The 17,710-nt window shown below is 45.6% G+C and overlaps 1 protein-coding gene across 1 annotated transcript in view; it reads left to right on the forward strand.

Annotated features, from left to right (window-relative positions):
* Positions 1-17,710, forward strand: part of trpm5 (transient receptor potential cation channel, subfamily M, member 5) — a 140,945-nt gene that overhangs the window by 104,905 nt on the left and 18,330 nt on the right. Inside the window, exons 18-21 of the mRNA XM_038807462.1 lie at positions 4,219-4,337; positions 7,400-7,532; positions 13,996-14,170; positions 14,629-14,800. Coding sequence (XP_038663390.1) covers positions 4,219-4,337; positions 7,400-7,532; positions 13,996-14,170; positions 14,629-14,800 — 599 coding nt within the window. The remainder of the gene's footprint in view (positions 1-4,218; positions 4,338-7,399; positions 7,533-13,995; positions 14,171-14,628; positions 14,801-17,710) is intronic.

Genomic DNA, 17,710 nt, shown 5'->3' on the forward strand with positions numbered 1-17,710 from the left:
CATGATACACATGACGCTGATTTAAAGTGAATGACAAAAGAACCGAAGGTGACGTAGAGAACAACCTTTTTTACCTCAACTGAGGGCGTGGTGGAGGCAAATTCAATCGCGGATTTTCAAAGAGAAGTGGTCAATTATCTGAAGAGAAAACATTTGCAGGGCAATAGAAAAAAGTGCACGTGTGGGACTAGCTGAGTAAGAGAGGCAGCACAGACATAATGGGTTGAATGGCCTCACACTGTGCCGCAACCATTTTCGGATTCCAGAAATGCTCTCCTTCATTGGCAGACATATAAAATATAAATATAAGGGTATAATGTTGGAATTGTGTAAGACAGTGGTGAAGCCACAACTGGAGTATTGCAGTTCTGGTCACCACCTTACAGGAAGGACAGCATTTGCTATGGAGAGGGTGTAGAAGAGGTTCACAAGAATGTTTTCAGAGCTAGAAAAGTGTGGCTGTGAGGAAAGATTAGATAGGTTGGGGTTATTTTCTTTGGAACAAAAAAGGCTGAGGGGTGACTTAATTGAGGGGGACAAAATTACGAGGGGAAGAAATAGAGCGAATAGGATAAAATTGTTGAAGAATTCTAGAATCAAGGAACATAGATTCAAGAAAAGAGGCAGAATATGTAGAGGGGACATGAGGAAGAACTTTTTTTACGCAGAGGGTAGTGGGAGTCTGGAATTCGCTGCCCGAGTTGGTGGTGGAGGCAGAGACTCTAAACTCTTTTTAATAAGTACCTGGACCTGCACCTTAAGTGCTCTAAGCTACAGGGCTGCAGACCAGGTGCTGGACGGTGGGATTAGAAAGGGAACCTGGATGTTCTCAGGCTGGCATGGACAAGAAAGATCGAATGGCCTCCTTCTGTGCTGTAACTTTTCTATGATCCTATGAAATATGGGGAAGTGGGACTGCTGTACTCACAACCACCACAAGATGGAGTCTGCTACTCATTTTAATGATGTGGAGATGCCGGTGTTGGACTGGGGTGAGCACGGTAAGGAGTCTTGCAAGACCAGGTTAAAGTCCAACAGGTTTGTTTCGAATCACTAGCTTTCGGAGCACTGCTCCTTCCTCAGATGAATGAAGAAGTGGGTTCCAGAAACATTTATACAGACAAAGTCAAAGATGCAATATGATACTTTGAATGTGAGTCTTTGCAGGTAATTAAGTCTACAGGTCCAGACAGAACAACTGGAGAGAGGGATAATCACAGGTTAATCACAGGCTCCGGGAGTGGTTCCACAGCGAACCCAAGGAGACAACCAATGAACCGGAACAGCAGACCAAGAGATCTGCGATGCGGCAACCGAAGAGGAAAGAGTCGAATTGGACCCCTCTGGAAGGCCGCTGCCCTCGACTCGACATATATGCTCAAGCTGTCAGGAGTCTCATCATTGCCAGGTTCATCAGTCCAGTTCACAAGACAGCCCCGAACGTCACCCAAGAACAACGCAACGCCATCCGCGCTCACAAGACCAACGGCAACATCGTCATCAAACCAGCAAAGGAGGGGCCACCGTCATACTGAACAGAACAGACTACTGCAAAGAAGTGAACCGCCAACTCAACAACCAGGAACATTACAGACAGTTACCCACAGATCCGACCAAGGAACACATCCGCCAACTCAACAGACTGAACAAGACCTTGGATCCAGATCTTCAGAGCACCCTACGTGCTCTCATCCCACGTACTCCCCGCATTGGAGATCTCTACTGCCTCCCGAAAATACACAAGGCCAACACACCAGGCCATCCTATTGTATCAGGCAATGGGACTCTGTGTGAGAACATCTCTGGCTACATCGAGGGCATCTTGAGACCCATCGTATAAGGAACGCCCAGCTTCTGTCGCGATACGACGGACTTTTTACAGACACTCAGCACCCATGGACCAGTTGAACCAGGAACATTCCTCTCCACAAGGGACGTCATGGCATTCTACATCAGCATCCCCCATGACGACGGCTGCAACTGCCTCAGTACTCAACACCGACAACTGCCAATCTCCAGACGCAATTCTGCAACTCACCCGCTTCTTTCTGGATCACAACGTCTTCACCTTCAATAACACATTCTTCATCCAGACACACGGAACAGCCATGGGGGATCAGATTCGCACCTCAATATGCCAACATCTTCATGCACAAGTTTGAACAAGACCTCCTCACCGCACAGGACCTTCAACCAACGTTATACACCAGATACATCAATGACATTTTTTTCCTTTGGAGCCACGGTGAAAAACCACTGAAACAACTACACAAGTTCCATCCCACTATCAGACTCACCACGGACTACTCTCCAGAATCGGTTGCATTCTTGGACACACTGATCTCCATCAAGGACGGTAACCTCAGCACTTCGCTTTACCGCAAGCCCACAGATAACCTCACGATGCTCCACTTCTCCAGCTTCCACCCTAAACACATTAAACAAGCTATGCCCTATGGACAAGCCCTCCGTATACACAGGATCTGCTCAGACGAGGAGGGGCGTGACAGACATCTTCAGACACTGAAAGATTCCCTCATATGAATGGCTTATGGTTCTTGACTCATTGATCGACAGTTCCAATGCGCCATGGCAAAAAATCGCACTAACCCCCTCACAAGACAAACACGGGACACAACCGTCAGAGTACCATTCGTCGTCCAGTACTTCCCCGGAGCAGAGAAACGACGACATCTTCTTCGCAGCCTTCAACACGACATCGATGAAGACGAACATCTTGCCAAGGTCATCCCCATACCCCCACTACTCGCCTTCAAACAACCGCTCAACCACAAACAAACCATTGTTTGCAGCAAACTACCCAGCCTTCAGAACAGTGACCATGACACCACACAACCCTGCCATGGCAATCTCTGCAAGACGTGAGGGCAGCACGGCAGCATTGTGGTTAGCACAATTGCTTCACAGCTCCAGGGTCCCAGGTTCGATTCCCGGCTTGGGTCACTGTCTGTGCGGAGTCTGTACATTCTCCCCTTGTGTGCGTGGGTTTCCTCCGGGTGCTCCTGTTTCCTCCCACAGTCCAAAGATGTGCAGATTAGGTGAATTGGCCATGCTAAATTGCCCTTAGTGTCCAAAATTGCCCTAGTGTTGGGTGGGGTTACTGGGCTATGGGGATAGGGTAGAGGTGTGGACCTTGGGTAGGATGCTCTTTCCAAGAGCCGATGCAGACTCGATTGGCTGAATGGCTTCCTTCTGCACTGTAAATTCTAAATGATTCAGATCATCGACATGGGTACCACCATTACATGTGAGAACACCACCCACCAGGTTCGTGGTACATACTCGTGCGACTCGGCCAACGTTGTCTACCTCATACGCTGCAGGAAAGGATGTCCCGAAGCGTGGTACATTGGCGAGGCCATGCAGACGCTGCGACAACAGATGAACGGACATCACGCGACAATCGGCAGGCAGGAATGTTCCCTTCCAGTCGGGGAACATTTCAGCCTTTGATCTTCGGGTAAGCGTTCTCCAAGGTGACCTTTAGGACGCGCGACAACGCAGAATCGCCAAGCAGAAACTTATAGCCAAGTTCTGCACACATGAGTACAGTCTCAACTAGGACCTTGGATTCATGTCGTATTACATTCACCCCCACCATCTGGCCTGGGCTTGCAAAAATCCTACTAACTGTCCTGTCTTGAGACAATTCACACCTCTTTAACCTGTGATTATCCCTCTCTACAGTTGCTCTGTTTGACCTGTAAAGACTTAATTACCTGCAAAGACTCGCATTCAAAGTATCGTATTGCATCTTTGATTTTGTCTATATAAATGTTTCTGGAACATACCTCTTCATTCACCTGAGGAAGGAGCAGTGCTCCGAAAGCTAGTGATTCGAAACAAATCTGCTGGACTTTAACCTGGTGTCGTAAGACTTCTTAGTGTACTCATTTTTAAAGTTAACAGTCTTAAAGCCTTTCCATTTGTGGATATATTTTATTCTGCAGACTGTGCCACTAATGCAGGCATGTGGAAAATGAGCCACCTCGGGTTGTAAATCATTCAATAATAATGTATTTTCACACACTACCAACACATCCTCTAATTTTCTGATGTCATGCAATGAAAGGAGCTCACTGATGCAGCACAAACTGTTATTGGCGGACTCTATTTATACCTACCTCCTAAATACGCAGTCGTCACTAATATTGAGATTGCCCCACAAATTGTGATCCATTGCTTTGTGTTCTCCAGAGCTTTTTCACCGAAGGAAACACTAACATAGTGAAGAAGTTTAAACTTTATGTGGAGGATTCGTGGAATAAATGTGACATGGTGGCCTTGGTGCTGTTCATAGCTGGAGTGACGTGCAGGTTAGTATTGGGGTCTCTGCTCCTGGGGTCCTAAATTCCCCCCTCCACCTCGGTCTCTGACTGCTTCTCCAACCAGTGGGTGAGACCTGCGGAGGGAATCCAGCCAATTCTAGATTAGAAACGTCTCCAAATCTATACCACTGGACTCCAAATTGGCCTCTGGCCAGCTGCAGAGAGCTTTTATCTTTTAAAAACACCCGCAGTATTTGCTGGGTTATGTGTCTTTCTGTTGCATTTTGGATGTGATCAAGGTGAAGTTGGATTCTTCTAGCAAAACCACTGAATGGACAGACATATTTGGCAGAGACGTCTTCCGATTGTGGTTTCTTGTTCCTGTTTCTGTCAACTGTCATCACAGACTTCAAGTTATAATTCACCTGATAGACTTTCTACAGCACTCCTCATTATATCTCTAACTTGAAGTATTTGTGGCCGGTAAGGAACAAAATCTGCAGACAATATTTTTGTGATTGTTCACAACCATCTTTCTGCTGAACTGTAGCCCTTTGCCAATGCAATTCTGTGATAAATTAACATTTGGGCCTTGCGAAATACATTCACAGTTTCCCTTCCCCGGCACCCTGTATTTTCATGCCTGCTTACTGATGGGTATTTGGGTCTCCTTGTCAGGTTAAAAATGGACACTTGCCAGATACAATGCTTTTCATTTCTAGTGTTTGAAAATAACTCTTTGACACACTTAAAAACACTTTTTTTTCTTCTTCACTTCCTCTGATCCAAAACATACAATTGTACATAAAGTAATCTGTGGGGCAGTACACCCAATTGAACAGCAAACCTGTTTATTATCAACATGAACGTACACTGGAAACAATAAAGTTGACCACTATACATTTCTGATCTCTTGGGCCCAGGATGACAGGCGGAACAGTGGTTAGCACTGCTGCCTCAGAGTCAGGGACCTGGGTTTGATTCCAGCCTCAGGTGACTGTGTGGAGTTGATACGTTCTCCCCGTGTCTGCGTGGGTTTCCTCTGGATGCTCTGGTTTCCTCCCACAGTCCAAAGATGTGCAGGTTTTTTGGGGTTACAGGGTTAAGGCGGGGAAGTCAGCCTAAGTAGCGTGCTCTTTCAGTGGGTCGGTGCAGACTCGATGGGCCGTATGGCCTCCTTCCTCACTGTAGGGATTCTATGGACTAATACTCAAGGCCACAGATTTCAAGCTATTAAATATGAAATGAGTTTACTAAAAAATCTAAATTGAGCAGAAGAACGGGATTTCAGGAGATTATAGTAAAATCATAATTATTTCTCCTTGCAGCTTTAAATCTATTTCAAAACTAATAATCATTTCAGTATTTGAAAATGTTCATAATTTGCCGATGAGGAATAGTTTCTGTGAAATTGTACCATCACTGTGTATTTCCATTAACACACCAGATCCAGTGATCTGGCAAGGCAGTTGTTCTCTGAGGAAGTGCTTACTGGTAATAACAGTAATACCCCTTCATTGCTTTCAAGTTTGATCTAAGTATCTTTCATAACGGCAACAGAAGAAATAGATGTGGCTGAAAGCAGGTCCGAGAGTGAAAGACCCATAAATCAGGCTATATTTCACAGGTAACTCTGAAGCTGCTTAGGTGCTAATCAACCATCATTCAATGCCTTCAAACAGAGCAGAGTGGAAGGTAGGAGAGATTAATGACGAAAGTGATGATGGTGCAAGGCAAAAGGAGATTGTAAAGAGACAAGTAAAGAAACAAAACACGGGTTTAGAGGCGATGTAAATGGTAATAGCAGAATCATGATTTCCTATCATTTAATCTCTCCTCCATTCCCTTGAGCTCTTTCCCTGCTTCCCTGTCTTTTCCCTGCCATTATAATTGCTTAAAACTTGTAACATCTCAAAAAGTTTTTTCAGTTGTGATGAAAGGGCCTTGACCTGAATTGTTGACTCTGTTTCTCTCTCCAAAGATGCTCCTTGACCTGAGTTTCCCAATTGCCCATTTATGCCCAGAACGTGGGTTGATTCAGCATTTCGTTTGGCTTTCTGAGCAGCCCCACCTTCTTGTCATTGTTATTGGAAATAGCTGTGGAATACCTTAGTACCCCTGTCTCTCTGTCAATTTTAAAGTCAATTGAGACCATCTCTTTGGTTACTCCTTTTCTATTAATGGCAGAAAAGTGCATCAATGGAAAAGAAAAGCAGATGTCCCAATTTGCTCCCGCTGTATTGTGCTAATGCCCAAAACCAATTTCAATCCTTTTGAATTGTTTCTGCATCGAAATTTGCCCTTTCCTTCCGATGTACTGGCTGGAGATTCTGTTCACTGTCAATTGCAATGCTTTGAATGTGTGCAAGATGTATTACAAATCTCCCACATCCAACACTTTACTTTGTTTCTTTCTTGACTTTTGCCTGTCTCTCTGTGTTGCTCTTTGGGATATTTTTCCCCAAATTTGTCATGATCTTTCCATCGATGTGCATTTGCCCACCATTAACCCCGATTATGCTTGGATTATTTTTTGTGTTAATAGATTTATTCTGTTTCACTAGTATATGGTGGATTACCAGTTAATTTGAAGTTCAATGATAGTTTCTCATTTTAAGCCAATACTCCACCCACAAAATCAAAAAGAAGTTTGGCATCCACTGTACCATAACTGTGATGTTCAGTAAACAATGTAAAATTGTAGCTTAACTGCCTTCTTGAATCCTTTGGTTGTATTTTACAAATCTGGCACAAGTGACAACCTAATATATTCATTATTATTTTATAATATCTTCAATTATTCTTAAAGTTTAAAAGGGCATAAATATCATTATTTCAATATCCTTGGCTTTTTGGCCAATTTAAATCATCAGTACATTAACCTGATTTGTTGTAAATTAAACTCAAAAGCAAATATTAACCTTTCTCACCTCATCCATCTTGAACAGCCTTTTGGCGAGTTGAAATGAATTTGCCTGGTGCACCAATGCAAACAGGAGTAATTTATCCATATCTTTTCATATTGTGTCCCCACCCTGTATTAGTTGTTGAGCCTTTATTTAATCTGTGTTTGTTTTTCTAAGTGGTGAAGTGCTCCTTTTCTTTTACAGAATGGTGTCGGTCACATATAATGCAGGCCGCACAACTCTGTGCCTGGATTTCATGGTGTTTGCCCTGAGATTGATTCACATTTTTGCCATCAATAAACAGTTGGGACCAAAGATCATCATTGTGGAACGAATGGTGGGTGTCAGTGACCATGACAGCACATCATACAATCAGGATTAGTATCACAACACAAAATCATCTTTCCCTTTTCATTGACATTTATAAGGATGGTATTTAGTGATAGTCAGAGTGCTCAAGCAGAGCTCCTATAAGGGCAGTGTATAAAATGTGCTACAATACCATCCAGATCAGGAAAGGCCCAAGCTTGATTCCTGCTCAAGGCTCAGCTAAGTGACCTCAGCTGGAGTAGCTCCATAAAATGGCCTCCAGACCCCTGGTCCAGCAGAGGGAAAACAAAATAGAAAAGTGATAGGTAGAGAAATCAGGAGTCAGAATCAAACCGGGCAACAGTGAATAATGATAAGGAGTGTTACAAAGGTAAGCCTCAAAGCTTTGTGCCTTAATGTATGGAGCATTCTCAATAAAGTGGATGAATTAATCACACAAATAGATGTAAATGGGTATGATGTAGCTGGGATTATGGAGACGTGGCTGCAAGGTGACCAGGGATGGGAACTGATAATCCAGGGGTATTTAGTATTTAGCATGGACAGCAACAAAGGAAAGGCGGGGTTGCCGTGCTAGTTAAAGAAGAAATTAACACAATAGTGAGGAAGGATATTAGGTCTGACAATGTGAAATATGTATGGGTAGAGCTGAAAAACACCGAGGGAAAAAGCAATGGGGGGGGGTTGTATATAGACCCCCAAGCTGTAGTGGTGATGTTGGGAATGGCATTAATCAGGAAATTAGAGATGCATGCAATAAAGGAGCACCTGATATTATGGGTGAAATTAATCTGCATTAGGATTGGACAAATCAAATTAGTAACAATATCGTAGAGGGGGAATTCCTGGAGTGCCTGCGGGATAGTTTTCTGAACTGATACGTTGAGGAGCCAAGTTTCACAGTAAATTAATTGCAGTGTTATAAGAATAATAATCTCTATTGTCACAAGTAGGCTCACATTGCAATGAAGTTACTGTGAAAAGCCCCTAGTCGCCACATTCCCACGCCTGTTTGGGTACACAGAGGGAGAATTCAGAATGTCCAAATTACCTAACAGCACATCTTTCGGGACTAGTGGGAGGAAACTGGAGCACCCGGAGGAAACACACACAGACACAGGGAGAACATGCAGGCTCCGCACAGACAGTGACCCAGCTGGGAATCAAACCTGGGAGCCAAGTGCTATGAAGCCACAGTGCTAACCACTGTGCTGTGTTAATGTAAGCCTACTTGTGACAACAAAGATTATAACTATAAGTAGAAAACAGGCCATCCTAGATTGGGTATTGTGTAATAAGAAATAATTGGCAATTAGTTGTGAGGTCCCTTAGGGATAAGCGACTATAACATGATAGATTTCTGCATCACCGTAAGATTGAAATAGCTGATTCTGAGACTAGGATCCTGAATCTTAATAACCACTATGGTATGAGGTGCAAGTTGGCTACAATGGATTGGGAAACATTACTTGAAGGGAGACTCTGGATCGGCAATGGCAAACATTCAAGGAGCACATGGGTGATCTACAATAACTGTTCATCCCTGTGAAAATGGAAATGGCAAGTTGGCCAAACCATGGCTTATTAGGGAAATTAGAGATAATATATCCAAGATGGAGGCATACAAATTGGCCAAATGAGACAACAGACGTGAGTGTTGGGAACAATTTAGAATTCAGCAAAGCAGAACAAAGATTAAGAAGGGGAGAATAGAGTACGAGAGTAAGCTTGCGGGGAACATAAAAACTGACTAAAACCTCATAATAATAATAATCTTTATTATTGGCACAAGTAGGCTTACATTAACACTGCAACAATGTTAGTCCCCTAGTTGCCACACTCCGGCGCCTGTTCGGGCTCACTGAGGAAGAATTCAGAATGTCCAAATTACCTAACAGCACATCTTTTGGGACTTCTGGGAGGTAACCGGAGCACCCGGAGGAATCCCTCGCAGACATGGGGGGAGCGTGCGGACTCCACACAGACAGTGACCCAAGGGAATCAAACCTGGGACACTGCTGCTGTGAAGCAACAGTGCTAACCACTGTGCTACTGTGCCGCCTATGCCCTCTGGTCCTATACTCTCCCATGAGGGGAAACATCCTCCCAACATTTACTATGTCTAATCCCCTAAGAATCTTATATGTTTCAATCATATCACGCCTCATTCTTCTGAACTCTAAGGAGTACACACCCAACCTGTTTAATCTTTCCAGAGTCAATGAGTGTTTCACAAAAAGCATTCTATAATAAAATTTGACACCATGCCAAATAAGGAGGTATTAGGACAAATGGCCCAAAGCTTTATCGAAGAGGTTGGTTTTAAGGAGATTGTAAAGGAGGAAAGAGAGGTGGAGAGATTTAGAGAAGGAATTCCAGAGCTTAGCGCCTTGGCAGCTGAAAGTAATGCCGCTGATGGTAGAGCGATTAAAATCAGGGACGCACACAAAGCCAGAGTTAGGATTGCGAAGAGAACATGAAGGGTTATTAGGCTTGAGGAGGTTTCAGAGCTAGAGAACAGTGAATCCCTGCGTGGATTTGAAAACAATGAGTATTTTAAGGGCAAGGTATTGTTTAACCAGCATTCATTGTAGGTCAGTGAGCACAGGGGAAGTCTGCCTCCTCTTTGGATGCCCTTTCAGCCTTTTGAGTCTCGCAGAGTGATTGCCAGGGGTTCGATTGACAGGACGAACAGGAACAAGGATAGTGCGCATCCCTGCCTTGTGCCTCTGTGCAGCAGGAAGTATTCCGAGCTGGTGGTGTTGGTCCAAATGCTTGCCTTGGGGGTGATGTACAAGAGTTTCACCCATGAGATGAACTCCGTCCCTAGCCCAAATTGCTCCAGAACCTCAACAAGGTACTTCCATTCGACTCGGTCAACGGCCTTTTCTGCATCCAGGGAGACGATTACCTCAGGTGTTCTCTCCCTGGATGGGGTCATTATTACATTCAGCAGGTGCCTGATGTTTGCAGTTAGCTGCCTTCCCTTTACAAAGCCTGTCAGGTCCTCTGTGACCACTTCTGGTACGCAGTTCTCCAGTCTCTTGGTCAGGACTTTGCGAGAATCTTCGCATCCACATTGAGCAGCGAAATGGGTCTGTATGATTTGCATTCCATCGGGTCTCTTTTTCGGGTATCAGCGATATCGTGGTCTGCGGTAGCATAGGAGAAAGGGCGCCCTTAACTAGCGAGTCTGCGAACATGTCCCATAGGTGTGGGGCCAGGGCTGATGCGGAATTTTTATAGAAGTCCACAGGGAACCCAATCGGGTCCTGGCACCTTCCCCACCTGCATGGAGTTGTTGTCCTCTATGATCTCTCCCAGTCCTATTGGTGCTTATAGCTCCCTCCATCTATTGTCCCCCACGAATGGCATGTCCAGTCCATTGAGGGACCGTTTCATCCCAGCGTCCCCGTCGGTAGAAGGTCTCAACTGCTCCTTTGACCTGTTTTTGTTCAACTAACTATTCTTGTCTCTGCTATTCTTTACCAGTGCTATCTCCTTCATGGCTGCCTGCTTTCTCAGCTGATGAGCTAGTAGGTGGCCAGCATTTACTGTGTTCATACAAGGTGTCTGGTGGAGTTGGTGTACTGTTTTCCTAGTGGATAGCAGATTAAAGTTCATTTGTAGCTTTTTCCTCTCCATCACAAACTCTTTGGTCAGAGTCTAGGAGTACTTTCTGTCCACCTCCAGACTTCCCTATTCTGGTTATTAGTAACGTACTCGGCTGTGGTCTGTGATGGTTTCTGGCAGAAGGCCTTATCGGCTAAGTGATCCATGTCCAACCACCACGTAGGGCATTTGGCATGACCAGTCTCCAACCTCACACCCATGTCATGTTGGGCGTGGTCGGAGATGGCTATCACGGAGTATTCCATCCTTATTATTTCTGGAAGCAGCGATTTCCCCACTGCAACAGGTCTATCGGCGAAAAGAACAAGAATTCCTTCTTCTTCCTGCAGAAACCATCATGGGTCCACTGTCCCCATCTGCTCCATGAATGCCGTAGCCATGTCTGCCCTTTCTCCCGATCTGGGTTCAATCGATCCATCAATGGATCCTGTACACCGTTGAAGTTGCCTCCCATGATCAATTGGTGTGCGTCAATGCCGTGAATTTCAGCCATGGTTTTTTTTATGAAATCTGTCTCATCCCATTTGGGAGGGTACACATTTACCAGAACAACCAGTGCCCGGTCAAGGACATGGCTGACCATAATGTACCGTCCCCCTGGGCCCATATCCGTCCTTGTTGAGGTAAATACCATCCTCTTACTAATCAGTATAGCTACTCCCCTAGCCCTCATCCCATAACATGAAAGGTACATCATTCCCACACAGCCCTTCCTTAGCCCTCGGTCCTTCTCCCTCAGGTGTGTCTCTTGCAGGAAGTCTATGTCGGCTTTCAAACTTCTCAAATGGGCGAAGACTCTGGATCTTTTTACTGGCCCGTTAAGACCCTGACATTCCAGGTGATAATCCTGGTAGGGGGTTTTTGTCCCCAACTTCCTGCGGGATCAACCATACTCACCTGCTGGACGTGCCCCTGCACTCCAGGGTTTCCCTTTGTTAGAAGGCCATCCAAAATGGCCACAGTTGCCGTTCTCACCATGAGGCCGGGCCCCTGTGCTCCGGGGTTTCCAATTGTCCAGTAGGGATCCAACACGTGGGTGCGCTCCTGCACTCCAGGGTTACCTTTTGCTCATGACCCTCCAAAGTGGCTGCATGCGGCGCCAGCTTGTTTCCTCAACCTATTCCTTGCCTGCCAAAGTCAATCTGATAACCAACCATTTCTTCCAATCCTGTTTCTATTGTGTTCGCCCCCACCTTGCCGGGAGTTGCACTGCGGTCACCTTGCTATCTCTCTTCCCGTGCTAGCTATCCCTGCTAGTGTGGTGGCCCCCAACCCGGGGCTGATCTAGTCCCTAACTTACGCTCGCTGACTATCCTCTTTCTCCATCTGTTCCTCACCCTCCCCTGTATTTCCCTGCCTTGCAACTTCTCTGTGACCCAGTCTTTTTGTTCAGGGCTAGGCAGCACAGTCCCGCGGAGACATATCGAATGTCCAATCAGTCTGTATCACTTTAGCAATCCTCCTTTGAGCTGCCTGCCCTGCCCCTTGTCCAGGCCATTGGTCTGTACAAATTTGTTTGCCTCTGTCAGGGAGTTAGAATAGTGCTCTTTGTTCTGGTACGTGACCCAGAGCCTGGCTGTGAACAGCAAACCGAATCTCATCCCATTCTTGTACAGGGCTGATTTTGCTTGATTAAACTCAGCCCTGCGTTTTGCCAGGTCTGCCTCAATGTCTTGATAAATTCGGATTTTGTGCACTTCCCCGGTACTCGCCCACCTCAGGATCCTCTCAGTCCTGGTATCGGAGCAGCTTCGCGATGACCACCTTCGGCTGTTCCCTTACCTTGGGTTTTGGCCTGAGTGACATGTGTGCTCTGTCGAGCTCTGGGGGGGTTGGAGAAACTGTTTCTCCCGACTAGGTTGCCCAGCATTTGGGCGCGTAGCCCATCAGGTCTCTGCCCTCAATACCTTCTGGCAGACCCACGATCCAAATGTTCGGTCGTTGGGACCTGTTTTCTTGGTCCTCGACTTTCCTCTTTAAGTTCCTTTGGGCCTCCACCAACCTTTTAACTTCTGCTTCCAGTCATTCTGGTCCATCGAGGTTTTCTCTAGATCGTGGATTGTCCTTTCCTGTGCTTCCACCTTATCAATCGTTTTTTGTATGGTGACCATCGCCTTTGTCACTGCCACCTGGATTTTGATCCTGATCGCCAGATTCATGGCGGTCGGCTCGTTCATGAGGAAAGTCTCATCCGTCTCCAGGTGGTGATGAGACTGGCGCTCGGGTTGTCTGTCTCCCCCTCTCTTGGGTGGCCATTTCCCCCTCCCTCCGGGGGTTCGCTGGCTCGTCTGCCTGATGCTCATGGCCCTTTCCGCCACTTCTGCCATCCTTTCGATCCCTCGAGCTCCCGTTTGCTGGCATTTTGGTGTGGGTCTTTCCTTCTCACCGTTGAGGTTAAGTTGTCATCAAATTCGGGCAAATTCGCCTAATAGTACCTATTTGGGTCTGGTCTGGAGGAGAGCCACCTGATGTGCGTCTACTCAGCACATCACCGTCACCAGACGTCGTAGGGGGTCTTTCTAATAGTGTGGGGATATACTCTGCAGTACTAAGTCACTTGTTATAAACCTCCCATCACCTTCACTAAAATCAAAGGATTCTACAAAAATTGAGGAACGAATATGAGACCGCCTCTGTCTGCTTAGCTTAGTCAATCACACTGAGTTGTACAAATCGTTGAGAAGCTTGCAGGAAAGTTTGTTGACATAATCCATGATCTTTCTCCTCCCTGAAGATCTTCATTTACAACGGTACACATTTCCCAGTGTTTAATGTTGTGGGCTGAGCAGGGGCAGGCTGACATTTGATTCTCTCACTTTTGCTAATTCCTCCACCAGATGAAAGATGTCTTCTTCTTCCTATTTTTCCTGACTGTTTGGCTCATTGCTTACGGTGTGGCCACTCAGGCTCTACTGCATCCCAACGAGACTCGTGTGGACTGGATCTTCAGGAATGTTCTCTACAGACCTTACCTTCAGATATTTGGCCAGATTCCACTGGATGAAATAGATGGTACGTGGTTTAAGGTCTAACCTTATAGTTCTGTGAAGTCCACACATTATCCAAACTGAGCACACTGCCTGGAGGGGTAATGGAAGCAATTTCAACAGTAACTTTCAAAAAGAGAATTGGATATAAACGTGAAAAGGAAAATTTATGTGACTATGGGGGAAGAGATGAGCAGGGGAATAGAAATAATTGGATAGTTCTTTCAAAGAATTGGTACAGGTATGAAGGGCCTAACAGCCTTGTTTTAATTTTGATTCTCCAATTTTGGATTGACTGTATTGGAATATAAAAATACATCTGTGTTTTTTAAAATTTCTTTAACTTGTATTGTCAAAGCATAAATTATGAAGGTTTTCAATAAATGTATGTCAACAGCAGACTTAGCCTGCCTCTCCCACAATCCACCTCCTAGTCTAGTTTTGGAGTTGCCAGTACTGAAGATGATTTCATTGCAATTCTAGAAGCTCGGATGGTTAATCGACCCTGCTTCAGTAACCAACATAATATGACAAATGAAGATAACTTACCATACTGCATTAATCGTTACGCAAACTGGCTGGTCATCATGCTTCTGGTCATCTTTCTGCTGGTTACTAATGTACTGCTGTTGAATCTTCTGATCGCCATGTTCAGGTGATGTATAAACATTTACAACTGGAATTTTGCTGGGCTTTTCCGATCTGGTTCCATAAATTGGCACAATGGTTGGCAGAATCCTTGTAGAAATGAAATGAAAATCGCTTATTGTCACGTGCAGGCTTCAATGAAGTTACTGTGAAAAGCCCCTAGTCGCCACATTCCGGCGCCTGTCCGGGGAGGCTGGTATGGGAATCGAACCGTGCTGCTGGCCTGCTTGGTCTGCTTTAAAAGCCAGCGATTTAGCCGAGTGAGCTAAACCAGCCCCTAAACCAGTGTAAATGGATTTATGCCAAAATTACAGCAAGAGATTGGGAGAACACCGATGGAAGTGGTTCCCTATACGGTAGTGATGTCCATCCTAATGTAAGGGTAATGCCTGACTTAATTAGTTTTGAGTTGGGTAGAATCACAATTTAAATAGACCCAAGTCTATTTGGAAAGTATGAATCATACCATTTATATCTCCATCTCTTCCGGTCAGTCTTCTTTCCTGTGTTAGGTGACATTCATCCTTTATTTACGACCTCTTTTCATTTGTGTTTCTGTCCTCCATTTCTGTCTTTCTCCTTCATTTCCATTCTGTTCTTTTACTCTTGTTTGACCTCTTTATTTGTCTCTTCCCTCTTTCATTCCTGACAGTGCACCTCTGTTTTTCCTTTATCTTATTTGGCTTCAGGAATTGGGTGTTCCTGGCATTTGTTGCCATTACCTAATTGCTCTGTAAAGGCGGGGCTTGTCCTACGCCTTGAACCACTGCAGTCTTTGCGATGATGGTACACCCAAAATGGTGTTACATATGGAATTGCATGATGTTGACTGAGCAACAGTGAAGAAATTGTGATGTATGTCAAAATGCGAATGATGTAAGACTTGGGAGACGAAATTGGAAGTGATGATGTTCCCATACTACTGGTGCTTCTGTCATTCACAGGGAAGGGAGCTGTTATCTAAATAACCACGCAGAGTTGCTACAGTGCAACCTCTATATCATGCATACTACAGCTGGTGTCCCAGTAAAGTGGGTCCATATTGAGTTCAGTGAGAGAGGGACCAGTCAAGCACAATATTGAGATGATGCTTTGTCTTGTGCATTCTGCTTGCACGATGAGAATTTCTGACTTCAGCCTTGCAGGTAGTAGAGAGGGTTTGCAAAGTCTGGAGGTGAACAACTCATTGCAGAGTTGCCAACTCGTGTGACAGGAATTTGATGATATTGGACGAAATTCTCCGTTTGGGAGTCTAAGTGTCGATGCCGGGACTAAATTGCATACGATTAGTGTTCTTCTTGGGGGCGCTATTCGGTAAGCGAGTCAGTACTTCCAAATGGGCCAGCACTCTGCTGCTGAGTATTCCGAACAATTCCCGGCCCATCGGGCGTTCTAACAATTGGGGCCAGAATTAGCGCCAAAGAGCCTGACAGCTGGAACTGTTTTTAAGCACACCACTTACCACACACTCGCTGCAGCCACCATGATGGCTCAGAGAAGACCTGCCTCCTGAGGTCAGGAGTCTGAAGTGGACCCACAGCTTCATGCCAGTGAGGAGTGGATGGGAACCTCCTTCCCAACGTGGCCGCAGTCTCAAGCCTGCCCTCCTGAACACTGTTTGGGAGGTTGTGGCAGAGGCAGTCAGTGCTGCCAGTCTCACCAGGAGGGGACAACTGGTGATCCAAGGGGTGGGGTCACTGGTGAGTCCTCAGCCCTGAGAGGGGCAGAGAACCAGGGAAGTTTCCAAAGGCCGTGGTACAGGTGTCCTTTGGTTAGAGCGAGCTCTGCTGATCCCCTGCTTCCTCTCAATGGGGCAGCGCTTCCGAGGAGTTCCAACACCTGGTGGGCTCCTGATTGAGCTTGGCCCTTGATGATACAGCTGGGATATGTGGGTGTCCAGAGTGGCAGCCTGGGTGGGTTCCCAGATGACCAGAGAGTTTCTGAGCATTCAAAGTACCCAGGCAGCCCTCAGAAGTGTGAGCAGCCAGAGGTTTGTAAGTAGCACCAAAGGGGTACATTTAAAAAACAGACTGCAGCAAAGGTGGTCTGAGCCAGGCCACCCCGATCCTGAGGGGGACACTCCAAATCCACGGACTTGGCACCAAATCACTACCCGCTACTGCCCCTGCCCCCCAGCCAGGTTCTCCCCATTAGAGGACGTGCAGGGGCAAGTCTGCAGTCTGTCCATTTAGCTGCACATTTATGTCGATACGGCCCCTCAATGGACTTCCCCAGTACAGAATATGATTATCTTTGACGGTTTCAAGGCGACATGTCATAGTTTCTCTTGGTAAACAGATTCTGGGACCAACAAAACGAGTGTCCACCTCCATTTTAATTGGTGGTCGGTCCAGTAAAGCAGTGACCTAGTTATGGCTTGTTGCCCCCGCATTGGTCAGTACTTTAAACAACAGTTCATTACCTGATTGTGATTCCAGTCCTTTTTGTATCACGTGGATCCTCTTCCCTCTATTTAGCTTTTCACTTGATGTATTTGGTTCTTGCTTTTCATAATTCTTGTTTGAAACTTGTTGTTTCTTTCTCCAACAAGCATGTTCGATGTGTCCCTTTTTACCAGAATTCTTGCATGCTGCATCTTTACTCCAGCAATCAGTTGTTGTGTGAACGGTTTTTGTACATCAATTGCAATTTCAAACCTGTGTCGGTGGCTTGGGTTTCAGCTGATACCTCATGGACTTTAGTGCTCAAGCTTAATTGTTGCACTTCCTTTTCTGCTACTTCCACAGAGATTGCAACTGATAAAGCCTTCTTTAGGTCCAAGTTGCTCTCTGTTAACAACCTTTTCTTGATAGCTTTGCTTCTTAACCCATGCATAAGTCTGTCTCTAATGGTGTCATTGAAGACATCTCCAAATTTACAGTATTCAGCTACTTTCTTCAAAGTAGCTATGAATTGT

The sequence above is a fragment of the Scyliorhinus canicula genome, chromosome 9, assembly GCF_902713615.1.
Source record: "Scyliorhinus canicula chromosome 9, sScyCan1.1, whole genome shotgun sequence".
Lineage (NCBI taxonomy): Eukaryota > Metazoa > Chordata > Chondrichthyes > Carcharhiniformes > Scyliorhinidae > Scyliorhinus > Scyliorhinus canicula.